Genomic DNA, 23,169 nt, shown 5'->3' with positions numbered 1-23,169 from the left:
CCCGTTTTTAACCTTTTACAGTTCAGCCGTCATGCGCACCGTCCATACATGTCATTATAATCAACATCTTGATTGTGGACATTATCCGGCAGAAGCAGAAGAACCGTTACACCGTATTGTTTATTGAGTTCGAATTTCGTGAAAATCGGGCCAAAACTGCCGGACAAAACCCTCGTACGCAAATAGTGTATAACATCTGGTATATCAAGGTTGTGGACCCTGCAGAGGTCACAATATTGATCCGATTTTGATGAAACTTGAAATACATGTTTATAACCCAATATCTTGGTTGCTGTTGATATTATGGCCCCTGGTTGTACGAAAAATCGCGTTTTTAGCTTGTGGTCCATCTAGAGGTCACAATTATTATCCGATTTAAAAAAAAATCGTTCGAATTTATCACCGTTTCACCGTGATGTTTGGTGAGTTCGAATTTCGTGAAAATTGGGCCAAAACTGCCAGACAAAATGGCTGCCCCTCGTACGCAAATAGTGTATATCAATGTTGTGGATCCTCTAGAGGTCACAATTTTGATCCAATTTTGATGAAAGTTGATAACAAAAAGATCTTGGTTCCTTTCTATATTCGCGCGTATCGGATTGTATCTTCCTGAATTATGACCCTTGAATGTAGAAAAAAAATACGTTTTTAGCTTGCAGTCCATGTAGAGGTCACAATTTTTATGTGATTTAAAAAAAACAACTTGGAAATATATCACCATTACAGACTAAGATCTTGGTTCCTTTTGATAATCGCGTATATCCGAACGTAACTTTCTGGATTATGGCTCCTGATTGTTCGAAAAATCGCATTTTTAGCTTGCGGATTCTCTAGAGGTCACAATATTTTTTTTCCGATTTTAAAAACCGTTTAACTATTACATCACCATTCCACCATAATGAAGGTTGAATTTGAATTTCGGGAAAATCGAAATTGAACTGCCCGACAAAATGGCCGCTCTTTGTACGCAAATTGTGTAAAAGTATGCTACGGAGGTTTTGATGAAACTTAAAACGTATCTTTATATTCCAAAGATCTCAGTCCCTTTTGATATTTGCGCATAATTTCAGACCATAACTTTCTGGATTATTGCCCCTGATTGTACTAAAAATCCAGTTTGTTTTTAGCTTGTTCTCTATCCATCTCTTGCAAAATGAAGTGGGGTGGGGCGGCTTCAACTGTGACCGCTGATTTTTTACATGAGGGACAAGAACCTAACGTGGGCATATAAACAGTCTTTATTATTTTATTTTAAACTGTCGGTTATTACCAACCTGAATGGACAGAATTAGCAAAAATGTCAAATCTTCAAGGGAGATGATTACATTGATTAGCTGAAACATATTCGATGTAGCGTTACTATACTGAGCGCCATGGAAAACGCATCACTTAGTTTTTCGTATAACAAAATGATCCTGTAAACATATCTTATTTATTTTGCTTCTTATTGTGAACAATATTCAACTGGGAACACATCAATAACAACATATTTGTACACTTATGGATGTTTAATCTGTAATCAAGGGTACAAAGTCAGAGGGGTCAAAACCAAAAGTACGACACAGATGTCAGTAGCGCGTGTGTCCTCTACGGGCCATCATCGCGGTAGGCTACAGCATTAATGCGACCCCTGCAAATGTGTAGGGCGGTCCGGTGATGAAATGTGAAGCCCCCCCCCCCACCCCATTACACTTCCCCCACCCCATCGATTCGTTTCGAAGACGCAGCAGTCTGCAAGACGTCTCCACACACGTTGACGGCCATCAGCGTGATAAAGATGAAAGCGACTCTCATCACTGAAGAGCACACTTTGCCAGTCTACTCTTCTCCATGTCTGGTGTCCTTGAGCCAATATCAAACGCCGCTGACGGTGATGATCCCTGAGGATAGCTCCAACATAAGGTCGTCGTGCACGGAGTCCTACTTCTCTTAAACGGCATCTTACGGTGTTGGCACTTATACGTCCTTGTCTTCCGACGACTGCTGCACCTGTTCGAGTCGCTGGGAGGAATCTGTCACGCAGATGAGTGACCCGAATGTAGCGGTCTTGAGCCTGGGTTGTAACGCGTTGTGGACCAGGACGTTGACGGTCACATGTTGATCCAGTAACTCGAACACGTTCCACCAACCTTACAATAGTGGACTGATGACAATTGAAGTGTCTGGCAATAGCACGTGTAGACATGCCAGCCCTGGACATTCCCATGGCTTCATTCCGTTGATTTTCAGTAAGTCTCGGCATCCCTAGCTCGATTCCTTCACACGTCCAACAACAAATTACGACAGATTGACGTTTCACAGTTCATGTACTGCACATTAAGTTGAAAACATGCTTTTAAAGGGCTCACACACAATGCTGCACGTGAATATTGGGGGTTTTCGTGTGCATCTCATGCAATTTTTTTTTGTGCACACGGGCCGATATTTTTTGCGTTTGGGAGCATTGTGTGAAACAATAGTTCATAGTATTGCATAATATTATACATACAAAACCACCTAGTAATAAAATATTTGGGAAAAAAAGTGATGCGTTTTCCATGGCGCCCAGTACATTAAAGGGTACCCAGATAACAACAATTATAGTTTGTCTCAGTTCTTCATGATATTGACAGTTCGTTGTTCTGGGGCTTAACATCCGCAAATACCTAAGGTGATATCGCAGACAAGTATTGATAAACACCATTAGGTACCAATACATATAAAAAAAAATTAACGCAAGTGACCTGCAATATTCAAGTATATAATTAAATAAAAAAGAATTATGATGTGCAATTGTTTCTGGTAGTTGTATTATATACCTATTATTATTGCGCAATGTGATAATATGTATTAGGAGATACGAATCATAATTAATGAGCGATAGCCTAATTAATACATAATCTTTTAAGTTAGTAATATCAGACATGGTTATTTCCTATTGCAGTTTGTTGATTTCCTTAACAACGGATGGACCATCCATTAGTCACGCAATCAACCAACTGCATAATTTCGACCAAATCTGTGCGGTGAACTGAAACTCCACTTCTATCGAGTAGGTAAATAAGAAATAAACTAAATTAAGACAAACAGAATTAAAACGAGACAAAGTATCTGTATCCATATGCCATGCCACTAGTCTACTTGCTGTGTTAGCCCGCGTTTAGCTCCATTTTTGTAACATCCATAATAACGCAATGATCATTAATTGTCAATAACCCCCCCCCCCCCAAAAAAAAAAGAACCCAACAAAAAAACAAAAACAAAACCCAAACAACAAAACAAAACAAATAGCACCCATTAAATTTTCTAGTAATATGCGGTTATTATGTAGTTATTTTAAACTCCTTTTTTCCGTCTCATAAGGGCACAAACACGACCGAATATTACAAAATAGAGTTTTCTTCTTTAGACACCCTATGATTATTTATGAATTTCATCATTAATTAGGGCCTACTACAAAGAACTAAATACATTTCTTGTATAAAATTGTTTATTTTATAAATTTACAAAAAAACCCCAAAGAAACGAAGATACAAACAAACCGCACCGTTTAATGGTTAATGGTATTTTGAATAAGATTTTCCAGTTTTCAAGCTTCTACTGTGTACTTTTATAAAGATCAGCTTTAAAAGGAGCTAAATCGCTAATATTTGGGACCTATTAAATTGACACAAATGGGTCGCAACGCATATAATAATGTAATATGAATATATATAAACTGATTTACATTCAATCGTTTCCGTTTTTACTCTAATTTTAAATCATTTATGTTCGGCGAAATACGAGAGAAGTCTCAATCGAATGGCAATCTCTAGCGCCTGGTTATTCCAGTCTACACCGATTGTATTTATTGCGCGTCTCCCCAGATAAGAATATGACGTCAACGTTTGACATGACTTGTGGAATATGTCTAGATTCGTTCTTCGAGTCCCTTGTTACAAATGGCACTGAATCGTGTACCAATGGTAAAATGTTTATTTTGTCTTAAATATTGGATATCAGAAGCCCATCTTTTCCCGGTAAGATCACAACATCAATGTTGATTTAAATTGACAAATAATTCGTGTTTTCGATGTCGAAGACTGTTGGTCATATGAAAGTTTTATCTCTGATGTTGCCCTTGTACTGACAATCTTGCAAAAGTGAAATCTTGTGGATGTTTTCGAACATCAGTACTAACTTTAATAACATTAACTCTAAAGAAAGAAAATCAGAACACATTCGCGATTATTTATAGAGTTGCCCTTGCGATTTTTGTCAGTGGTGCAGGGCGGGGGCCGGGCAAGGAACAACATCAAGTCGTTTGGATGGTACGAAAAACTGAGGTCCCGTGTACACACACACCCGTGCATGTAAAAAAAAACACCTGACAGTAACAATAATTCCCCTCATATAGAACACTGCACGACATTTGCCCGTCTTCATTCGCATTGACGGAACAGGAGGTGAAACCCCATTTCGTTTCATTTTTTGTTGGCGCTGCTGTCTTACTCTGTGGTCAATCACTCGGCAGACCTCAGCAGATTCCAGTGCCCTAGATCTAGTTAGATGTAGAGTAACGGAAATATCGAGGTTTGCCGAGTGTATGGTCAATGCAATTTGTAAAGACACGCTTTCCGATAAAGATAACAGAGTTGTGTCCCTTTAATTTATCAAAACGATAGGCGGGAAATATTTTTCAGCATCACATCAATAATCTTATGCTCAGGGGCGTAGCCTACATATCGATTTTATTGTTTTTTTTGTTTATGTTTTTTTTTTTGGGGGGGGGGAGCAAAAAAAATGAGACCGACTGATGCACAGGTCCCTTTAATACGAGTGACGCAGCAACGATTTCTAGGGGTTGGGGTACATGCTTCCCCTGAGAAATTTTGGAATCTAGGGTCCCTGAAATGCCATTTCCTGGACTTTGGGTTAAGATTTTGCATAATTCTGGTGACCAGAAAACACTTATAACATGAGTAAAATTAAGTACTACTCATGGGAATTCATGTTATTTATTAAGAATTTTACAAGAACGTACAAAGTACTGTGAATCTGTTAAACTTATGAAAGTGATAATTACATCATTTACATGGATCTATATATTAGATATTGTAGTGGTGAATATACATAAATTTGCAAAGATATGACTATGTGAACATATTTTCATCAAGTGTCCGCGCTTAGTCAAGTTTGGCCACCGATCAGTGATTTTATCAAGACCGATTGTGTCTGTCAGGTCAGGCTTACACGTAAGAGTCGAGTTCATTGAGGGAGGCGTTCCCGTTTCATTACTGAGAGCATAATGCTGCATTTCCGTTAGTACGGATCCGGTCCGGCTCCGGTCCGGTTGCGGATACGGAAAAAAAACACTTTCATAGAATTTTAGTAAGAGTGTTTCCTTATGTGTGGGTGCGGATACGGACCATGTAGCGTTCGGTACGGAAACGCATGCGGAACCGTGCCCGTAAACGCACATAAGGAAACACAGTTTGGGTAGCTCGCACGGGAAAAAGCTAAAAATAGGTTTTTTCTTCTTTTACGAACCTTGACAATGCCGGTGCCATGTTGAAATGAGGGCCCTTCCGCTTGAATAACCGCATATAAGGATACACAACCTGCCGTGTGTGCTATGTCTACTCCCGGACCGGAGCCGTACTAAAGGAAATGCAGCTTAACAGGTTTTTTTTTAATAATTTGAGCCTTGAAAGACTGGCTCGTATTGTGATATTCAATCAAAGCAATCATACCTATACAGAGATATATTCATACATAATATTAAAGTATTTGGAATTTTCCCTTCTATTTTGGCATTGGTAAACCCTCATTAAGTCATTTAGTCGCCGACTATTTTTTTCATGGGGTTGGTGTACCCAAGACCCCGCCCCCCCCTTCCCCCACACACATTTATGCCCCTGTTTATGTTAGATCCCCTCCATCACGATTCGCGCTACGATTGAAATCGTGGTGATCCTATCAGGTCTGAACGTTAAACCCCGTTTCATTTCATTTCCTATATAGTTTTGGACGGTTCAAAAATCTTCTACCATTAACACGATTAATTGTCAATCATGATCATCGCTTCAGATGGTATTGGATCGTAACAAAGCGCGACAGATCGCATCTAATCGTGCTTCTAAATCGTGGTGAACGGGATCAGCCTTGGACAAGACTGGGGCCACTTGGCTTTGTGCGGCTTTTTTCGGGCATCGATTATTATATGTTGCATCAATTGTTCAGAAATCGTAATTGACTAATGGATTAAATTAAAACATTTAAAATCAGTGCAATATAAACAGTGTTTTTCTGGCATCATAATGTTTTTTTTTCCGGAAAGTTCAATTTCTAGTGTCCGATGAATGCCGCTTTAATAGTATGGTTGATTGGTTGCAAAAAGTGAGATTTCACAGAAATCCCACATAAATAAGGCAATATTGGACCACTTGTACTTGTATTTGTTGTACTCTCGGCCTTGTTGTCGGGCATCATCATTATTTGTTTCCTCAATATGTCGGGAAGTTAAATTTCTGGTATCCGATGAATGCAGCTAAAATGTTCGGGAATCGTAAATGACTAATGGATTAAATTTTAAAACATTTAAAATCAGTGTAGTAAACAGTTTTTTCTGGCATAATATTATTTTTTTCGGAACTTTAAATTTCTGGTGTCCGATAAATTCTGCTAAATGGTCTGATTGATTGGGATTCGGTCAGCAACATAAGTAAAGTTATATATTGGACTACTAAGAAGTTGTTGTACAAATCATGGACTGTAATAGCTGGAAAGCGCGTTTGCGACCGTTTAATTTTCATAATTTTCTCGGGGAGGCCCACCATAATTCCGGACGAACCAATTTGCGCCTTAGACGCTCACTGTCAACCGGCACCCTCATCCAAAATCCGGGTGGGTATAAGGTAAGGTGAGGTTTCGGTTGCAAGATAACATACATAAGGTTGTTATTGGACCAGTGCCAAGTTGTTTTGTGTTCATCCATAATATTAAGGAAGCTGAATTTCCAAGCAATACACGTTTCTGGGCGATCGTTAAAGTTCGACAAGCGAGAAAACAGTAAATCTTTCCGTAAAAGAAAACGTGTTATATCCGACGTGGGGTTGTGAACTACCGGAGTTAGTGGCTGATGCTGATCAGATGGGTAGAACTCTTGGCTATCTTCGGCATGTAAGTATAATGTACAGTATTATTTTTGATGGTCTCTGAAGTGTGGGATGCAGCTTGTTGAGTCACAATTTTTTCTGTTCGTGTAACAGGATCTTCTACAACTTTTGGAAGACTATCATCAAAATCAGATATTCGGCTATTCTCATACTCACACACTGTTAAAAATGGGTGTAATTAAAAACTAAAAGAACTACACCTAACAAGTGTAACCGATATTCGTGACTACTGAACAGCTGAATAAGTGTAAGTGTGGGGTGTTTTGTATAAGCTACACCACTACCAGTGTTACACTGCATTTACACCAAAATTGGGGAATAAATCACAGAAAAGCGTTAATTTTACTGCGTTTATTGGTTTGTAAAAGTGTAATCGATATTCAGGAGTACCGAACACCAGGATAAGGTAATTGTAGACGCTAAAGGATGTTTGGGATGAGCTACCCCTCTACAAGCGTGTTATTGCATTTACACCAACAGGTGTAATTATTTTAGGGAAACATTCCTCCGAATAAGGTGTCAATTTTACACCGTATCTTGCGTTACAAAAGTATATGTGTACTCCAATTTGATTTTTTTTTTTTTTAGTGTAAAATATGGCGTTAATTGCACTAGTAACACAACTATAACTCATTTTAGAGTGTTTACTCATAACGAGTAAAGTATAGATTATTTTAGCTTGTTAATTTAAAGTCATTGTAAAATGAAGCGAAGTAGCCGACGGTCTATACATAGAGATCGATAGCCAATTTCAAGGGGATCACGTGGGTAAGACGCTGGCTCGCTAGCCTGGAGGTCGGGTGTTCGATCCCGGCATTGGCCGAGAAAGTTCATTCAGATTTTCCGGCGTGGTTTCCCCTTGTCAGTGATGCAGGATGGAGGGCCTGACAAGGACAGCTGTCTAGTCGTTCGGGTGGGACGAAAAACCGAGGTCCTGTGTACACATTGGCGTGCACGTAAAAGATCCCCTGGCAGTTGGAATTCGATATAAGAGTAGGCGATAGTGCCGCTGCCAGGGCAAAATTTCCCTCATAGCACACTGTATGGCGTATGCCCGTCTTCATTAGCCCAGGTTAGGAGCAGAACAGTAGGACGTTAAACCCCATTTCATTTAGCCAATTTCAAGTTTTCTGAACTTAGAAGGCGTTGGCTTGAAATAAATATCCAACAAAACAAATTACACCCGCGTTGGTGTAATAATTAAAATTGAAGTGTAATTTACAAAACGCTTCATCTACATCCACAGGTGTAAACTATTTAAGTGTAACATTGCAGTCTGAGAGATTACAGTACTGGAAGTGGCAACTAGTTTCCACACTAGTTGGGTGTTATCGATTTACACCACTCAAGGCTAGGAGTTACCCCTATTTAGGTGGCAACTAGTTTTTAACTGTGTATACTCGAATTTCAGCTTCCGCTGTCGCGGCTTCTTTCTGAGATATATCAATATACATGTCAATGTCCGCTTCCATTTCAGCCTTTTTACGAGCAGTAAATTCATCTAGCATAGCTTGATTTTTCCGTAGCTCCGCCTCCTTTTCCATAAAGGCCACTTTTGCTCGAGCAACTTCAACTTTTGCACGTTTATACGAAAGCCCAGAAGGCTCATTCCAAATTCCAAATTCCAGATTCCAGATTCCAAATTCCAAATGCGAAATTCCAAATTCCAAATTCCAAATTCATGTCTTACCGATAAAATAGCAAATTGGCAGCGCCCCTCAATTAAACAGACAGACAGACAGAAATGGGGTTTAACGTCCTCAATTAAACAGACAGACAGATAGACAGAAATGAGGTTTAACGTCCACTCGACACAAACTAGGTCATTTCGGGACTAACATATGGTTTTTAATTTTATTTACATAATTCGCTTGCGCGTAGGGGTCTTTAGCAGTGGGAGGAAACCGGAGGACCCGGAGAAAACCCACGAGGTTGAGCAGGCGACCCTACTCCTTGTCACGTACAACCGAGGATTCGAAACCACGCCAGTCGACTCAATGACAGACTTTATGATAAAGCGCGCACGCTAACCATTCAGCCCCCCACCCCCCGGATAAATACCCGTTCCAAATTACTAGATTCCAAATTCCAAATTCCTAATTCCAAATTCCAGATTCCAGATTCCAAATTCCAAATGCGAAATTCCAAATTCCAGATTCCAAATTCCAAATGCGAAATTCCAAATTCCAAATTTTGCTTTTGGCTAATCAGTTAGAGTATAATAACAATATTCCAGTTCGGAATTTGGAATGAGTCTTCTGGGCTTTCGTACGTTTACGAGCCAAAGTAGTCTACTTGAGGCACAAGATGTCCTTTGGTTTTACTTGATTTTCTTGATGAAGTCCGACTAGATTTAAAAGAGCGCTGGACTCCTTTGAAGATGTCTTTGAAGACAGTAATTGCTTACGCAAGTTACATTTATCGTAGTAAAGGCAGTATCTGTTGTCACTTTGCGCAATCTAATTAAAATATAGATCTATATTTCGTTTCGTTTTTTTATACTTTCGATGGCCTACACTACATGTAGATCTAACAAGTTATAGTGGGAGTTCACGTTCTATGACGTCAGATACCAAGCAAGCCCATAGACTATAGATATGAGCAAGCCACATTTGACCCGATTAACCAATTAGCGACCGCCGTGTATTTTTTATCTACTTTTGCTTTGTTTTGATTTCTATTGCTGCTAATGTCTACCAACAGTTCCGCGCAAAAAAGGTCAAACGCTTAATTCGACAGACCATTTGATTGGCTGACCCCTCATTTCAAGCAGAACACGAGTTAAATAACAACGCTTCCAGATCCAAGTGCAATCTGTTTCACAGAGAATTACGAGTCTAGTGATATATCTCTGTCAAAGATGACTGTCTTAACACGTGCTGTCACAGCACGCGGCGTCAATCATTGGCTGAATGGCGCGTGCATTGTTTACATAAGACGTTACTGCTTCGGAGAAAATGCTGCATTTTAGTCATTTTAATACCCATTTACACTAAATAGGAAATAATTTTTACCTAAAAATACGTCAAACGCCTTTATTTATTTTTCCAATACATAAAAAAAATGTTTTAGAATTTAATTTGTCGCAGGAAAAAAGTTAATATTTCTGGCTCATTAAGCCGCATCGATGTCATCCTTATCAGTGATTGTAGCGGCCTAGCAAATATTCACTGCGGATCAGTGTGATCCAAGTGTAGTAAACATAGAAAGACAAGTAAAATCGAAATTTTGAACTATAAAAACGAAACGAAATTGGGTCTGTGTTTTAATCAGATTGCACTTTGCGAAGTTCTATTCGAGTGCCTGATAGGAATCCATTTCTCTTTAACTTTCGATCATCGATGGAACTGCAGTCACCTGTTCCTACTGTGTACTGAGTGGGCGCTTCTTTGAGTTTGCTAACAAGGACATCTGTCTAGTCGTTTGGATGGTTCGAAAAACCTAGGTCCCGTGTACACATTGGCGTGCACGTAAAAGATCCCTTGGCAGTTGGAATTCGATATAAGAGTAGGCGGTAGTGCCGCTGCCCGGGCAAAATTTCCCTCATAGCACACTGTATGGCGTATGCCCGTCTTCCATAAGCTCGATCAGTTTAGGAGCAGAACAGTTGGACGTTAAACCCCATTTCATTTCTTTGATCTTGAATTGACGTCACTCACGGCAAAAATATTTCCATTTGTAATATTCAGAATGTCTTTTAAAATTTCGCGGGGTCGGAAATATGCTAATTTTAAACTTATTTTTTATATTGAAACAATGTTTTTCGGTAGCAATCTCCTTTAACATTCTTAGACCCGATTACTATTTAACTCTGTGGGCAATGACAAAATATGACGTAAAAAATACTTTGACCAATCAGAAATTCAAAGCCACGTGACTGCTGTACCATCTCTCGACGAAGCACGCCATTTTCAAGGGTAAGGAGGTTATTTTGTTGTAGATCTAGATGTTTTTGATTATTTCAGTTAAATCTGTATGTATGTTACTTACTATATTTAAGAAAGACATAGCATTTTTAATCGGATTAATTTTATTACAGAACAATGTATTCGTCAATTTTTCAATCGGCGAAAAACGGCTACTTTGTTAACCCGTTTCATGCAAAATGTGAAGCCGGTAACAACGATAGTGAAGGATTAAGTGTAAACCCAGCCAGAACTATTCAAGCTGCAAGCACAGGTAGGTAATATGAGTGCACTGCCCATTAATGCATTATGTTTTTTTGAGGGGGGGGGGGGTACATGTTGAAATAATTTGTAACTTTGAACAGATCATGGGTGACAGAGCAGAGAAGTATGATTTATAATTTATTGTCATTGAGTGACATTTGGCTGGTCATTGAACCATTGGATTTTCAATCCCAGTCATTTCAACGAATTAAACCTGCCGTTCAAGTTAAAAGTAAAGGCCTCTCTAATAAATAATAATTTAGTACATGGATATAAACATTTAATCTGTTGACCAGTCATTAGCCTTTCCACCCAAATTAACAAAACTTTTTAAAAAAATCTAAAAATGTGTTAATAGGATCCAGAGGTGTATATATTATTGTGAAAAACAATTTAAAATTGCATCCGGTTGCTGTGTTGTTTATTTTTCATAATCAAAAAAAATAATAAATTTTGGAGCTTATGTATTAAAGGGAGATAATGTTAGCAAAAATGTCTGGTTCAAAACATAAAAGGGAAACAACTCTTGTTTTATTTTTCACAGATTTCAAGCTATAGTATGTTTCAAAATAAGTAGCTGCAACAAGATTGTGACAGATTGTATTTGGATTATGTTAAAATAAAGTTTCAGTGCTAACTTTATCCAACAAAATCATTTAATTATTAAGCAGTAATAATTTTAAATGTGCACATACATGCATTATGGTATAGACATGGCCATATTTGTAGCACATACATATATTGAAATGAACCATAATCTAAGAAGGACAACTCTTTTAACAAAAATTAATATATTTCAGAAAAATTACTACTGCATCAAAAGGAGAGCACTAAAAATGATAATAATTTCTCCAAAAATAGATTAGATACTGATAATCATGTTCATCATGGATATTTAATGAAAACAGTATAATTGATATTAGAAAATAAATATTTTAGACACCACCCCTTTGCCAGTAGAACATTAATTATTTTTTTTATAGATCTATAAGTCAATGACAATTTAAATAAATGGTTAAATATAAGATGTTGTAACATATACTTTTCACAGGAATTTTTATCTTCGAAGTATTGGTTGGATTTATCATAAAAATCATCTAAAACAACTTGTGACAGACTCTTCTCTATCATAACATTGAGCAGACGGACTCAGACTAGCAATTATTTGCCCATTGACTTCAATGTTAAATGACTGTAACATCACAGGCTGTAGCTTTTTGCTCAACATTCCATTGGTTCCAATCTTTATAGGCACAATGGGGACAACATTTGGCAATCTCCTCATCATAACTTTGGAAGGGGTTGACCATTTAGATTTTTTGCTATACGGATTTGAAGTTGACAGGGGTGAAAATCTCACTTCCGACACAATGATTGCTCTGCAGAAAGACACTTTACACCCCCTATCCCTCCGCTGTAATATCATCAGTATTACCCAAAACTGCTATGAAATTGCAAATTTGATCCCTTTTCTCCAATTCTAGACCAAAAAGTCAACCCAAAAATGCAGGAAGAGGGGAGAAAAAAATTAAGGGAAAAATTGTCTATTTATAACTCGCACTACATTCGTCCATCATGAAATAAGGGGAAATAATTACTAGTCTTAGTCCTATATACCTCACATGTTTCTGCAGTTTAAACAAATCTGTTATCTAATAAACAAACATATATGCAATTCCCTGGTCAAAGAATATGAAAATCTATGCATTTTCAGATGAGCTGTGCGGCATTCTGCAAACACTATAATACATCAGAAAACTGCGGAATTTCAGACAGAAATTTAAAAGCACATGAATTTTGAATTAAACAGAACATTTTTATTTTTAAACATAAATGCATTCTGTAAAAAGATGAGATAAATTCAATATAAATCAAACACGAAAATACTTTAAACCAGTAATCATGATGCAATATTAGACTTTTTAACACTTTCATCGAAAACCACACAGTTTTTCTCTGTTAACGTAGTTTCAAGTGCCAAATTGTGGTCAAATCTAAAATGTTGAAACATGCAGTGCCTATCAATTTTAAAATATCTCCTATATAGCTGTATTTCCATAGGATAAGTAAGTTGAAATAATCTGATTATGTAACACTACAACAGCTTTTTCATCCCCACCCCCCAGTTTGGAATCTGATAATTTAAAAGCACATGAATTTTGAATTCCACAGAACATTTTTATTTTTGAACATAAATGCATTCTTCAAAAAGATGAGATGAATTCAATATAAATCAAACACGAAAATACTTTAAAACAGTAATCATGATGCAATATTAGACTTTTAACACTTTCATCGAAAACCACACAGTTTTTCTCTGTTAACATAGTTTCAAGTGCCAAATTGTGGTCAAATCTAAAATGTTGAAACATGCAGTGCCTATGAATTTCAAAATATCTCCTATATAGCTGTATTTCCACAGGATAAGTAAGTTGAAATAATCTGATTATGTTACACTACAACAGTTTTTTCATCCCCACCCCCCATTATGGAATCCGATACATTGCTGACCAATCATAGGTCGCCCTGTTCACTCGGGCCTGTCAAATGATTTACAATGGCGATGGTGCCTACAACTTTCCTGACTAAGAGATATGCACAACCGTCGATCAACACACAAGCCATTAATGTTATCTTCCAATATGAGAGGCCATGATAAACACACGGGCGTCCTTTTCAAGCTCGGAAATTAAGTCATCACCAAAAAGCAAAGTTTACAGAGGTCCTCGGGGCTGGAACCCAAACTGATTACGATTTGCCCTCCACTTCCACCACAGGTGTCATAGAGATCAGGGATGAAATTGATATGCATCATCGTTCTCCTCAAGCCAGTCCAGGAAGACATCAGGTTTTGAGATGTAGACCTGAAATGTTAAATTTGGATGAGAATGAGAATTCTGGGGCGAATACTATCCAGGGAAACGGTCATTGACATCCAATGGTCAAAATGTGGAATTCTGTCATTCAGTTAAATGTCAAGGGGAGAAGACAGGCCTGTGCAGTACCAAATTTCCAGCCCATTACTATTAGTGAGCAGAAGTGGGGATCAGGTTGGATGTACTTCTTAAAGTGTATGAAATGCACATTTATCTCACCTGTTTTGCTTCTTTGTTTTTAATACTTGTGTTGAGGTCAATCATTCCACTCTATGAAACATTACCCTGGCACCTGAAATGATAGGAGGCTGGGGATAAATATGCAATAAAAAAAACAGTGAAAAAATAAAAAAATATGGTTTCAACTGGAAATAGAAATAAACCTCTTTATTTCTAGCGAACAGCCTGTCACTGGCCCTCCAAAAAGAAACCAGTTAACAGGCAGTAAAAAAGTAAACCTTGAGTGTCACATAAGTCTAAGCCAATCTCAAAGGTAGATGCCATGTTTTGAGGTTCGGTCTAAATATTAAGGCCGACTGCATGTTTGGTCAAAAGTCACACAGGTGTGAATTTTGGAGTGTACATGTTAACATTTCATTGTATGATGTCAAAAACATGTTAGGTCTAAATGTTAAGGCCAACTGCAGACTTGGTTCAAGGTCGCAACATGTAAATAGGGTTAGGGCACATGATTTTTTGACACAATTGTGGGTTTGGGCTAGGGTCAGGACTAGGTCTTGGCTTAGGCCTAGGGTACATGCTTTTTGACAAGATTGTGGGTTAGGGTTAGGGTAAGGACTGGGTCTGGGGTTAGGGTTAGGGTCAGTCTTGTTTACATCTAGTGACTTTAGACCAAATCTGCAGTTGAGTTGGCCTTAATATTTAGACCTAACCATGTTTTGATATCATTGTGAACAAAATGTTACACATTTAAAACCCAAAATTCACACTCAACCAATGGATACCCCCAATCATGGCTATTTTGATACCAAATAGTCAAAAAACTTACTGCTGGGCAATAAAAAAGCAGTATTCTTACCATTTCTGACACTTTCCATTCAAAACTTCAGGAAATAAGCCGTTGAAAAAATATCAACATCCCGAGTCGGCCATGCTTCTTTATATCATCAGGACTCAGACTAGCAATTATTTGCCCATTGACTTCAATGTTAAATGACTGTAACATCACAGGCTGTAGCTTTTTGCTCAACATTCCGTTGGTTCCAATCTTTATAGGCACAATGGGGACAACATTTGGCAATCTCCTCATCATAATTTTGTAGGGGGTTGACCATTTAGATTTTTTGCTACACGGATTTGAAGTTGACAGGGGTGAAAATCTCACTTCCGACACAATGATTGCTCTGCAGAAAGACACTTTACACCCCCTATCCCTCCGCTGTAATATCATCAGTATTACCCAAAACTGCTATGAAATTGCAAATTTGATCCCTTTTCTCCAATTCTAGACCAAAAAGTCAACCCCAAAATGCAGGAAGAGGGGAGAAAAAAATTAAGGGAAAAATTGTCTATTTATAACTCGCACTACATTCGTCCATCATGAAATAAGGGGAAATAATTACTAGTCTTAGTCCAGACATTAAATGGACACAGATCACCAAATATTCCTACGCCGTCACCCACGAAACAAGGGCCAAAGCTATTTTTAGTCTTCCTCTCCCTTTTCCTTTTTCCCCCTTTTGCATGGCGATTTTTGTTGACTTTTTGGTGTAGAATCGAGGAAAAGGGTTTGAAAATACATTTTCTGCCAGGTTTTGGTGAATATTCATAATTTTAATGCGGAAGGATACAAGAGTTGAGAGGTTGGTTAGGTTGAAATGTAGGGCCTGAAATTGCATGTTTACTTGTCTCTACTTCCAGCTTGTGTATCTCAAGTTTTTCATGAAGAACCTCATACGTGCTTTTGGGCAAGTGGTTGCGACATGTTCCTCCATCTGTGGTAGAAAGCGTTCTACCCAACGAAAATTTGGGAAAAAGTTAGAGCCGGTCTAAGATACGAGAATTAACATTGGAGTCAATGGGAAAAACTTTAGTGATCTGTGGCCTGTCTGTGTGTGATAAGGCTGTCACTGATATGCCTTAGTTTTGAAAATATGAAGATTAAATTCTCAGAAAATATGAATAAAATAGTTTGGCTACAGAAAAACTAAAAAAAGTTAATTAAAAAAAAAAAAATAAAAGTTTTGAAGAAAAATTGTGATTTTACTGCAAATTTCTCAAGTTTCAATTTTTATTGAATTTTTAACAGTAAGTAAAATATTCTAATGCCCAATGTTGGCTTATTCAGTCTCAGAAAGCACAGATAAAGTGAACAGTATTGAAATTTCACCAAATTTTGTCAAAAAATCAGGAATATTCACAAAAAATCTTGAGATTCCCCCCATTTCGATGTAGAAATTAATATTTTCATGACTATTAAAATGAGTCAAAATGTCTAAAAATGCCCATATTTTCTTTGCTAATATAACTTAGATGGGATCTACATATTTGTCAGGTTTAGAAATAGCTCCAGTTTTCCTACAGAAAATTGAAAATTGGTAACACTGAGTTAATGTACAGCAGATGGGTTTGTACAAAATGTTCAAAACAGGGGTTGGCTCAATTTTGCCACTATTTTACCCAGAATAAGCTTTTTTTTCTTCTTTGAAACATTAAATTCTTGCATTTCTTTCAAGTAGGAAGCGACATCCCAGCCTTTCTAGACATTTTTTACTCCGTCATTCTGTTTAGAGTGGCAATAAATGCCCCACCCCACCCTTTTCCATTAATGTGTTTTGAGGGATTTAAATGCACATGTGTTGACATTTAAATGATCTTAATTGGAATTTGTGGTTGAATTACAGCTAAGAATGTTATTTTTCACCCAAAAATATTTTTTTTGTGCATTTCAAGGATTTCTAACCCTTATTTGTTCAGAGTCAAACGTAGAACCCTGAGGCATTTCAGGCCAATGAGACCACACCCAGATATAAAACTGGTGTAGATGTGTAAATGTCAGTTTAATGTTCAATATTTTCGTATCAAAATCCAGCATTTGTGGTGTTTGCTGCATTTATGTTGCCTATAGAACAATAAAATATTAATTTTTCTCCTTTTCAGGCCTCTTCTTATGTTGTCAATTCTGTCATGACTACTTTTTTGACTTCATTTTTTCAGGAAATTAATGTAAAGTTCCAGACATCTTGCTTCAGCACAAGGATTGCAATACAAATTTGTAACATGCCTCTGAGGGGTGATCATAGACCAAATATGGCATTTTTTTCATTCATCAAGGCCTATTTTTAACCATAATTCATATTTATTGCACCTATTTTAGTTTATATGTGCATATGTTAGCCAGGGATGGTAAATCATAGCTGTTAGACAGATTCCTTTGGTAATGTTAGTTCTGCAACCATAGATTAGATTAATCCAATCAGTGGCATGTTCAGGGGGTAGGCATACATGTTTCAGTATAGATCTCCAATATTACAATCATTGCAACTGGTTTGCATTTTTTCTGTTTGCATATTGTCCACAGATTCTAAAAATATATTTCTTGTCCGTCCGGATATTTAAAAAAGTGGAAAATTATTGGTATTTTGAGAGATGCTACATGTAAATTTTGTACATTTTTCATCACATGGCAGTAAAAAATTATATTTTTGAAAAAAATTCCAAATTATGAGTGTTTTCTATACTAGTTTCTTTGTAACTTGTCTAATTTTTTCACAGAACTCAGATACTGCCTTTAAATAAGAAAGATTTTTAAATTTTAGCACAAAAGGCCTATGGACCTGAGATGCACCAGTGTACATAAAGCAGCATGTGTACTTAAAGGGCCATCATTTTTACAGTTATTCTTTGATTTTGATTTTCTTTCAACTGCATGTTGCCAGAACACATGGGAAGGAAATAAAAAGGGCCTTTTGGTGATACCTGAAGTTTCACCCCTATATAGGACACAGATCACCAAATATTCCTACGCCATCACCCACGAAACAAGTTCCTTTTTCCCCCTTTTGCATGGCGATTTTTGTTGACTTTTTGGTGTAGAATCGAGGAAAAGGGTTTGAAAATACATTTTCTGCCAGGTTTTGGTGAATATTCATAATTTTGATGCGGAAGGATACAAGAGTTGAGAGGTTGGTTAGGTTGAAATGTAGGGCCTGAAATTGCATGTTTACTTGTCTCTACTTCCAGCTTGTGTATCTCAAGTTTTTCATGAAGAACCTCATACGTGCTTTTGGGCAAGTGGTTGCAACATGTTGCTCCATCTGTGGTAGAAAGCGTTCTACCCAACGAAAATTTGGGAAAAAGTTAGAGCCGGTCTAAGATACGAGAATTAACATTGGAGTCAATGGGGAAATCTTTAGTGATCTGTGGCCAAATTATTTCAACTTCCGGTTTAAAGAGTTACCCCCCTTTAGAGCAGATAACATGTTTAGTAGAAAGACTCCAGTCATAGTTACCCAGGTTACTGTCACTGGACTGGTACTGTTTATTGCGTATCTTATCATTTGTCCTTCATTTTCTTTTTATCCTAAGCCTTAGGGTAGGGCTATGAATGCAAAATTGATTTATTAATGGATTTATTTACAAATAAGCCTATGATAAAGCTACATTTAAATAGCATAAAACTTTTTACAGATTGAAGATATCTCCATTAGAAGCCAAGATATGAACATTTATGTTCGATGAATCGGGGTACTTTTTGTCTAAAATTTTATGTAGAGAAAGTCTCTAGCAGTTTGAAATAGACTGATTAAAGGTCACAGGGGTCAATGGCACAAAATTCAGGAATTAACAATGGATCAGAAGCACATAATAATGCATAATACCTGGACAAAATATCTGATCTTGCTGAAAATTGGCACAACGCACAGTCGTTGTTTTTTGTATTTTAGACGAGAGCCGAAAAAAGCTCCCCTTAATGAACAAATTGAAAAAATTGCTCCCCTAAAAAAGCTCTCCCAGTATCGATAAGAAGAGTGATTTAGAAATTAAGGTGAATGATCTGAGGAGAGTGATTAGTTGTTTGTATGGGAAATGGTTCTGAAGATCAATAACTGCGTGTAAGGGGCCATTCATGGTTACATATAAATGATAATAAATATCGTCTGCTAAATAATAGCACTCGTAGTCGTACATTCAAGTCAAACTTCTACTGTCGTCTAATACTACAGTACTTACGGTATTCCAATAGAAATACTTGTAGACATTTCTAAATATATATATAGCTTGTATAAATTTTGTTTAAAAACATAACCCCTATTCAAAATATAATCATAAACGCTTGAAAATTCCATCAAAATATAATCTATTTCTACCGGAATTATTCTCAATGGAAATTTTCACGTGCCATCTCTCGTAATTTCTTGCGTCTTGCGAGAGTTCTACTTTTCATTTCAGTTAAATTAACCAATGGTGCATAGGCGCCATCTATTTTTAGCAACATATTCATCAGAATTTTATTACCTTTTGCGATCACATACTAATCGAATACACCAAATAAATGTTCACAATGACAGCATGGTGGCGCTCGGAATGTGAGTATTTCAAACTCTTTTGAAAAAAAAACAAATACATGTCCATGATTTACAAATATGGAGAGCGATTTTCAATTTTAAGGTGAGGGAGAAAAACCTCCCCTCGGTTGACATTCAGGTGCGCGACAGGCACTCGAGAGCGATCGCGCGCCTCAAAAAACAATGACTGAATGCAGGCCCAATCGACACTCTAAAGTATGACGAAAAAAACCCCATAGGTCGACCACGATGTCGGCCATTTTGAATAAATTAAAAACAAAAAAAGCGTAATATTGTTGAAATCGTAACTATTTATATTCAAATTCAAGTTAAATTTACAGAATAATAAACAATTAATACAACATCTATTAAACCAAATAAGAATCATGGTGATGCAAATATGCAAATTAGGTGACGTCAGCTATATTTGAATCCAAGATGGCCACCATTATATAATCTAGTATGGAGTTTATAAGCGTTTATATGTGTTACAAAAATAAGTGGTTTATTCATTAAAAATTCTTGAATCAAACCTTACTAAAAAAAAATATTTGGTCGATATTGGCCATTTTGAAATCCAAGATGGCTGCCACAATTCCAAGATGGCAGCCACCAGCGTCCACAAACTATTTTATCACAAACCCCAAAAAATAAAATTGAACAAATGTCATCATCCAACATATCAAACTGAAGCAAATCTAAACAGCAATTCAAAAATAACACATTTGCACTTCTACAACCATTACAGTAATAACAGACCAGGCAAATATAACTTAGGATTCAAAAAAATTCAAAAAGTATGTTTTATTTTCTGTGATAGAAAGGTTATGCAATGTTGTAATAGCAATTTAGCAAAGGGAGGTAATCGTGCAAGAGTTCACTCCCCTTAGACCACAAATGTGATTAATTTGACAATTTATTTTTAAGGTTCTGACTAATTTGTACAAAACTGATCATCTTTGGTTGCTAAGTGAACATACCAAGAAACATATTCGTTTTAAATTCCATTTTTGTCTGTCATCTCAAAATATTTATAATAAGTCATTCTCTATTACTGCATTTTAGTAATGATACCGACTCTTGTAAAATTAAGGATGAAGTTAATATTGAGCCGTGATTTTCTCCCTTCCCAAACAAGAAAATCAACAGATTTTACAAATCCACTAGCAAACTAATATTACATACATGTAACTATAAAGTGCAATATAAAATTGTGCTGTATGAATAGTACTGAATCAAAGCATCACACTAATGAATATTTTACTTATATGTTCACTTAAGTATTTACAATATATCCTTTAGTTTTACTGTTTATTTTGGTGCTTTTTTCAGCAACAAAATGTTGTTTTACGTAGGAGGTTTTTGTAGCCCTACTCTCAACCCTCCTCCTTTCAAAGCTCGGGCTTGGAACCGGCCTCGGCAGATTTAAACAGGATAACAGTTGTAAAGACAACACACACAATAACACACGATATAAGTATTATAAGGAACAATTATGAAGATAAACAAAAACGACAGATGCTATGTGGTATTTTTTCATTCCTTTGTCTTTAAAATGGAATTTGTCTGTCAAAAGATCTTTAGGAACTTAAATATTTCTGAAAAAAAGAAAAAAAAAGAGTTATTAGTAGATTTTGAGAAATTTTTCCACTCAACAATGCTCCCTACACATACTTGTCTGAAGCCATAATGTCTGCAGATACATAATACTGCTACATAAAAGATGCATAACATTATTGGATATAATAGTATTGGTCATTTAATTTTTCTTCATAACTTTTGACTTTTGAAATACCGGTAATTCAAAAAGTCTTTGCAAGTCATAATTAGATTTCAAAATATTATAATTTTCTGTTTAATTTTCTGATTTAATATAACCTGCAAATCTGATTCCTTTGTTTTATATAATAGTTAATACCTCAGCGGGCTTTAAAATGGGAAATTCAAAGACAAACTGAGTGAAACTCAAAATTTGTATTCGTACATTGATCACTATTGACGAGTAGGCCTACTGTTGTCAAAATACTGTGAAAGTTCAATAAATAATAAAGCCAATTTTTGGTTGATTAAAATCAATAGCTTCCATCTCAATGTACTTAGTGTAGACATGTTCAACTTTTCAGTAAATGAAATCTTTTTCTTGACTGCAATAATATCAAAATCGGGTGAAGCCATAGGCCTACTAGTACTAATACTATTACCAGTACTAAGTGTAAATCTGCTGCTAACGCCTTTACACGTAATATAAAGTAGGTAGATCAGATGATTTAGTCTTCTGTCGTACTGATTTTTTTTTTTATTTTAATTAAAACTAGATCTGCATAGCAGATATGAAAGCTTTCATATTAACTGCAAAGGGGGTTATTAGAATCTATTGAAACAATAAGTATAAATGTCATCAGGTCTCTGAAAAATTACATTTACCTTATGAACAAAATGGGAAAAATACAAAACAAAAATTGTCGACTTGTGGCTACCATCCAAGGCATATTTAGAAAACCGTATATTATATTTATAGAGTACGCAGAACAGGAATTAGTTGTGCTTCAATGTAAACCGGCCCGTTTCTTGCCTTTAGTTTTAGAGTTAGGTGTGATTTTCAAAAGATTCAATCGGAAATCGCTGAAAATCAATTGGCTTCTTCATCTCATGACCTTAAACACTGTATAAATTTAAGGTCAATCGGTTATTGAATTTAGCTTCTAGAGCGTCCACAAGATTTTTTAAAGTGATCAAGGGCAATAACTCTCACGGTAATTATCTGAAATGGCAGTAAATATCAGATATCGCTGAAAATCAATACTGTAGGCATCTTCGTGTCATGACCATAAATTTAGAGTCAATCGGATATTAACTTTGGCCTCTAGAGCGTCCACAAGATATTTTGAAGTGATCAGGGGCCACAACACTGCGCATAAATTTAAAGTCAATCGGATATTAACTTTGGCCTCTAGAGCGTCCACAAGATATTTTGAAGTGATCAGGGGCCACAACTCTGGCAGTAAATATCAGATATCGCTGAAAATCAATCGCCTACTTCGTCTCATGACCTTAATCACTGTGTATAAATTTAAAGTCAATCGGACATTAACTTTGGCCTCTAGAGCATCCACAAGAATTTTTTTAAGTGATGAAGGGCCATAACTCTGACTAATTATCGGAAATCGCTGAAATTCAATTTCAATGTGGGCGTATAAAAATTAACCGATGGCATATAATATTTAATGTATGATAAAGACAAAATAGTCGATTTCGGTTTTTGGTGTTGCGCTCATTTTAAAAAAAAATGTCTTTTACGGATAATGTGTATAGTACTAATAGCAATCACATACGGAAGAGGCGATAAGATCCCTTTGCATTTGGAATTTCAAAATTAATTAAAACCAAATTTAAATTCCGAAAATCGGTTGTTTATTTTTTGCTGAAACTCCTTTTTTTAATCTGATCATTGGCATATTGT

General features: G+C 36.6%; 1 protein-coding gene and 1 long non-coding RNA gene across 2 annotated transcripts in view; one reads left to right on the top strand and one right to left on the bottom strand.

Annotated features, from left to right (window-relative positions):
• Positions 1-10,970: 10,970 nt before the first annotated feature.
• Positions 10,971-23,169, top strand: part of LOC126828388 (phosphate carrier protein, mitochondrial) — a 53,678-nt gene continuing 41,479 nt past the window's right edge. Inside the window, exons 1-2 of the mRNA XM_050558169.2 lie at positions 10,971-11,053; positions 11,176-11,315. Of these exons, the coding sequence (XP_050414126.1) occupies positions 11,180-11,315 (136 nt within the window). The 5' untranslated portion in view covers positions 10,971-11,053; positions 11,176-11,179. The remainder of the gene's footprint in view (positions 11,054-11,175; positions 11,316-23,169) is intronic.
• LOC126828452 (uncharacterized) overlaps positions 12,277-23,169 on the bottom strand; it is a 56,619-nt gene continuing 45,726 nt past the window's right edge. Inside the window, exons 2-3 of the long non-coding RNA XR_007683081.2 lie at positions 14,401-14,473; positions 12,277-14,169 (exon numbers count right to left, since the gene is read on the bottom strand). This is a non-coding gene — a long non-coding RNA (uncharacterized LOC126828452). The remainder of the gene's footprint in view (positions 14,170-14,400; positions 14,474-23,169) is intronic.

Source organism: Patella vulgata, chromosome 7 (assembly GCF_932274485.2).
Source record: "Patella vulgata chromosome 7, xgPatVulg1.2, whole genome shotgun sequence".
Classification (NCBI taxonomy): Eukaryota; Metazoa; Mollusca; class Gastropoda; family Patellidae; genus Patella; species Patella vulgata.
The sequence above is the reverse complement of the archived record's forward strand: the minus strand, read 5'-3'. Positions and strand labels throughout refer to the sequence as shown.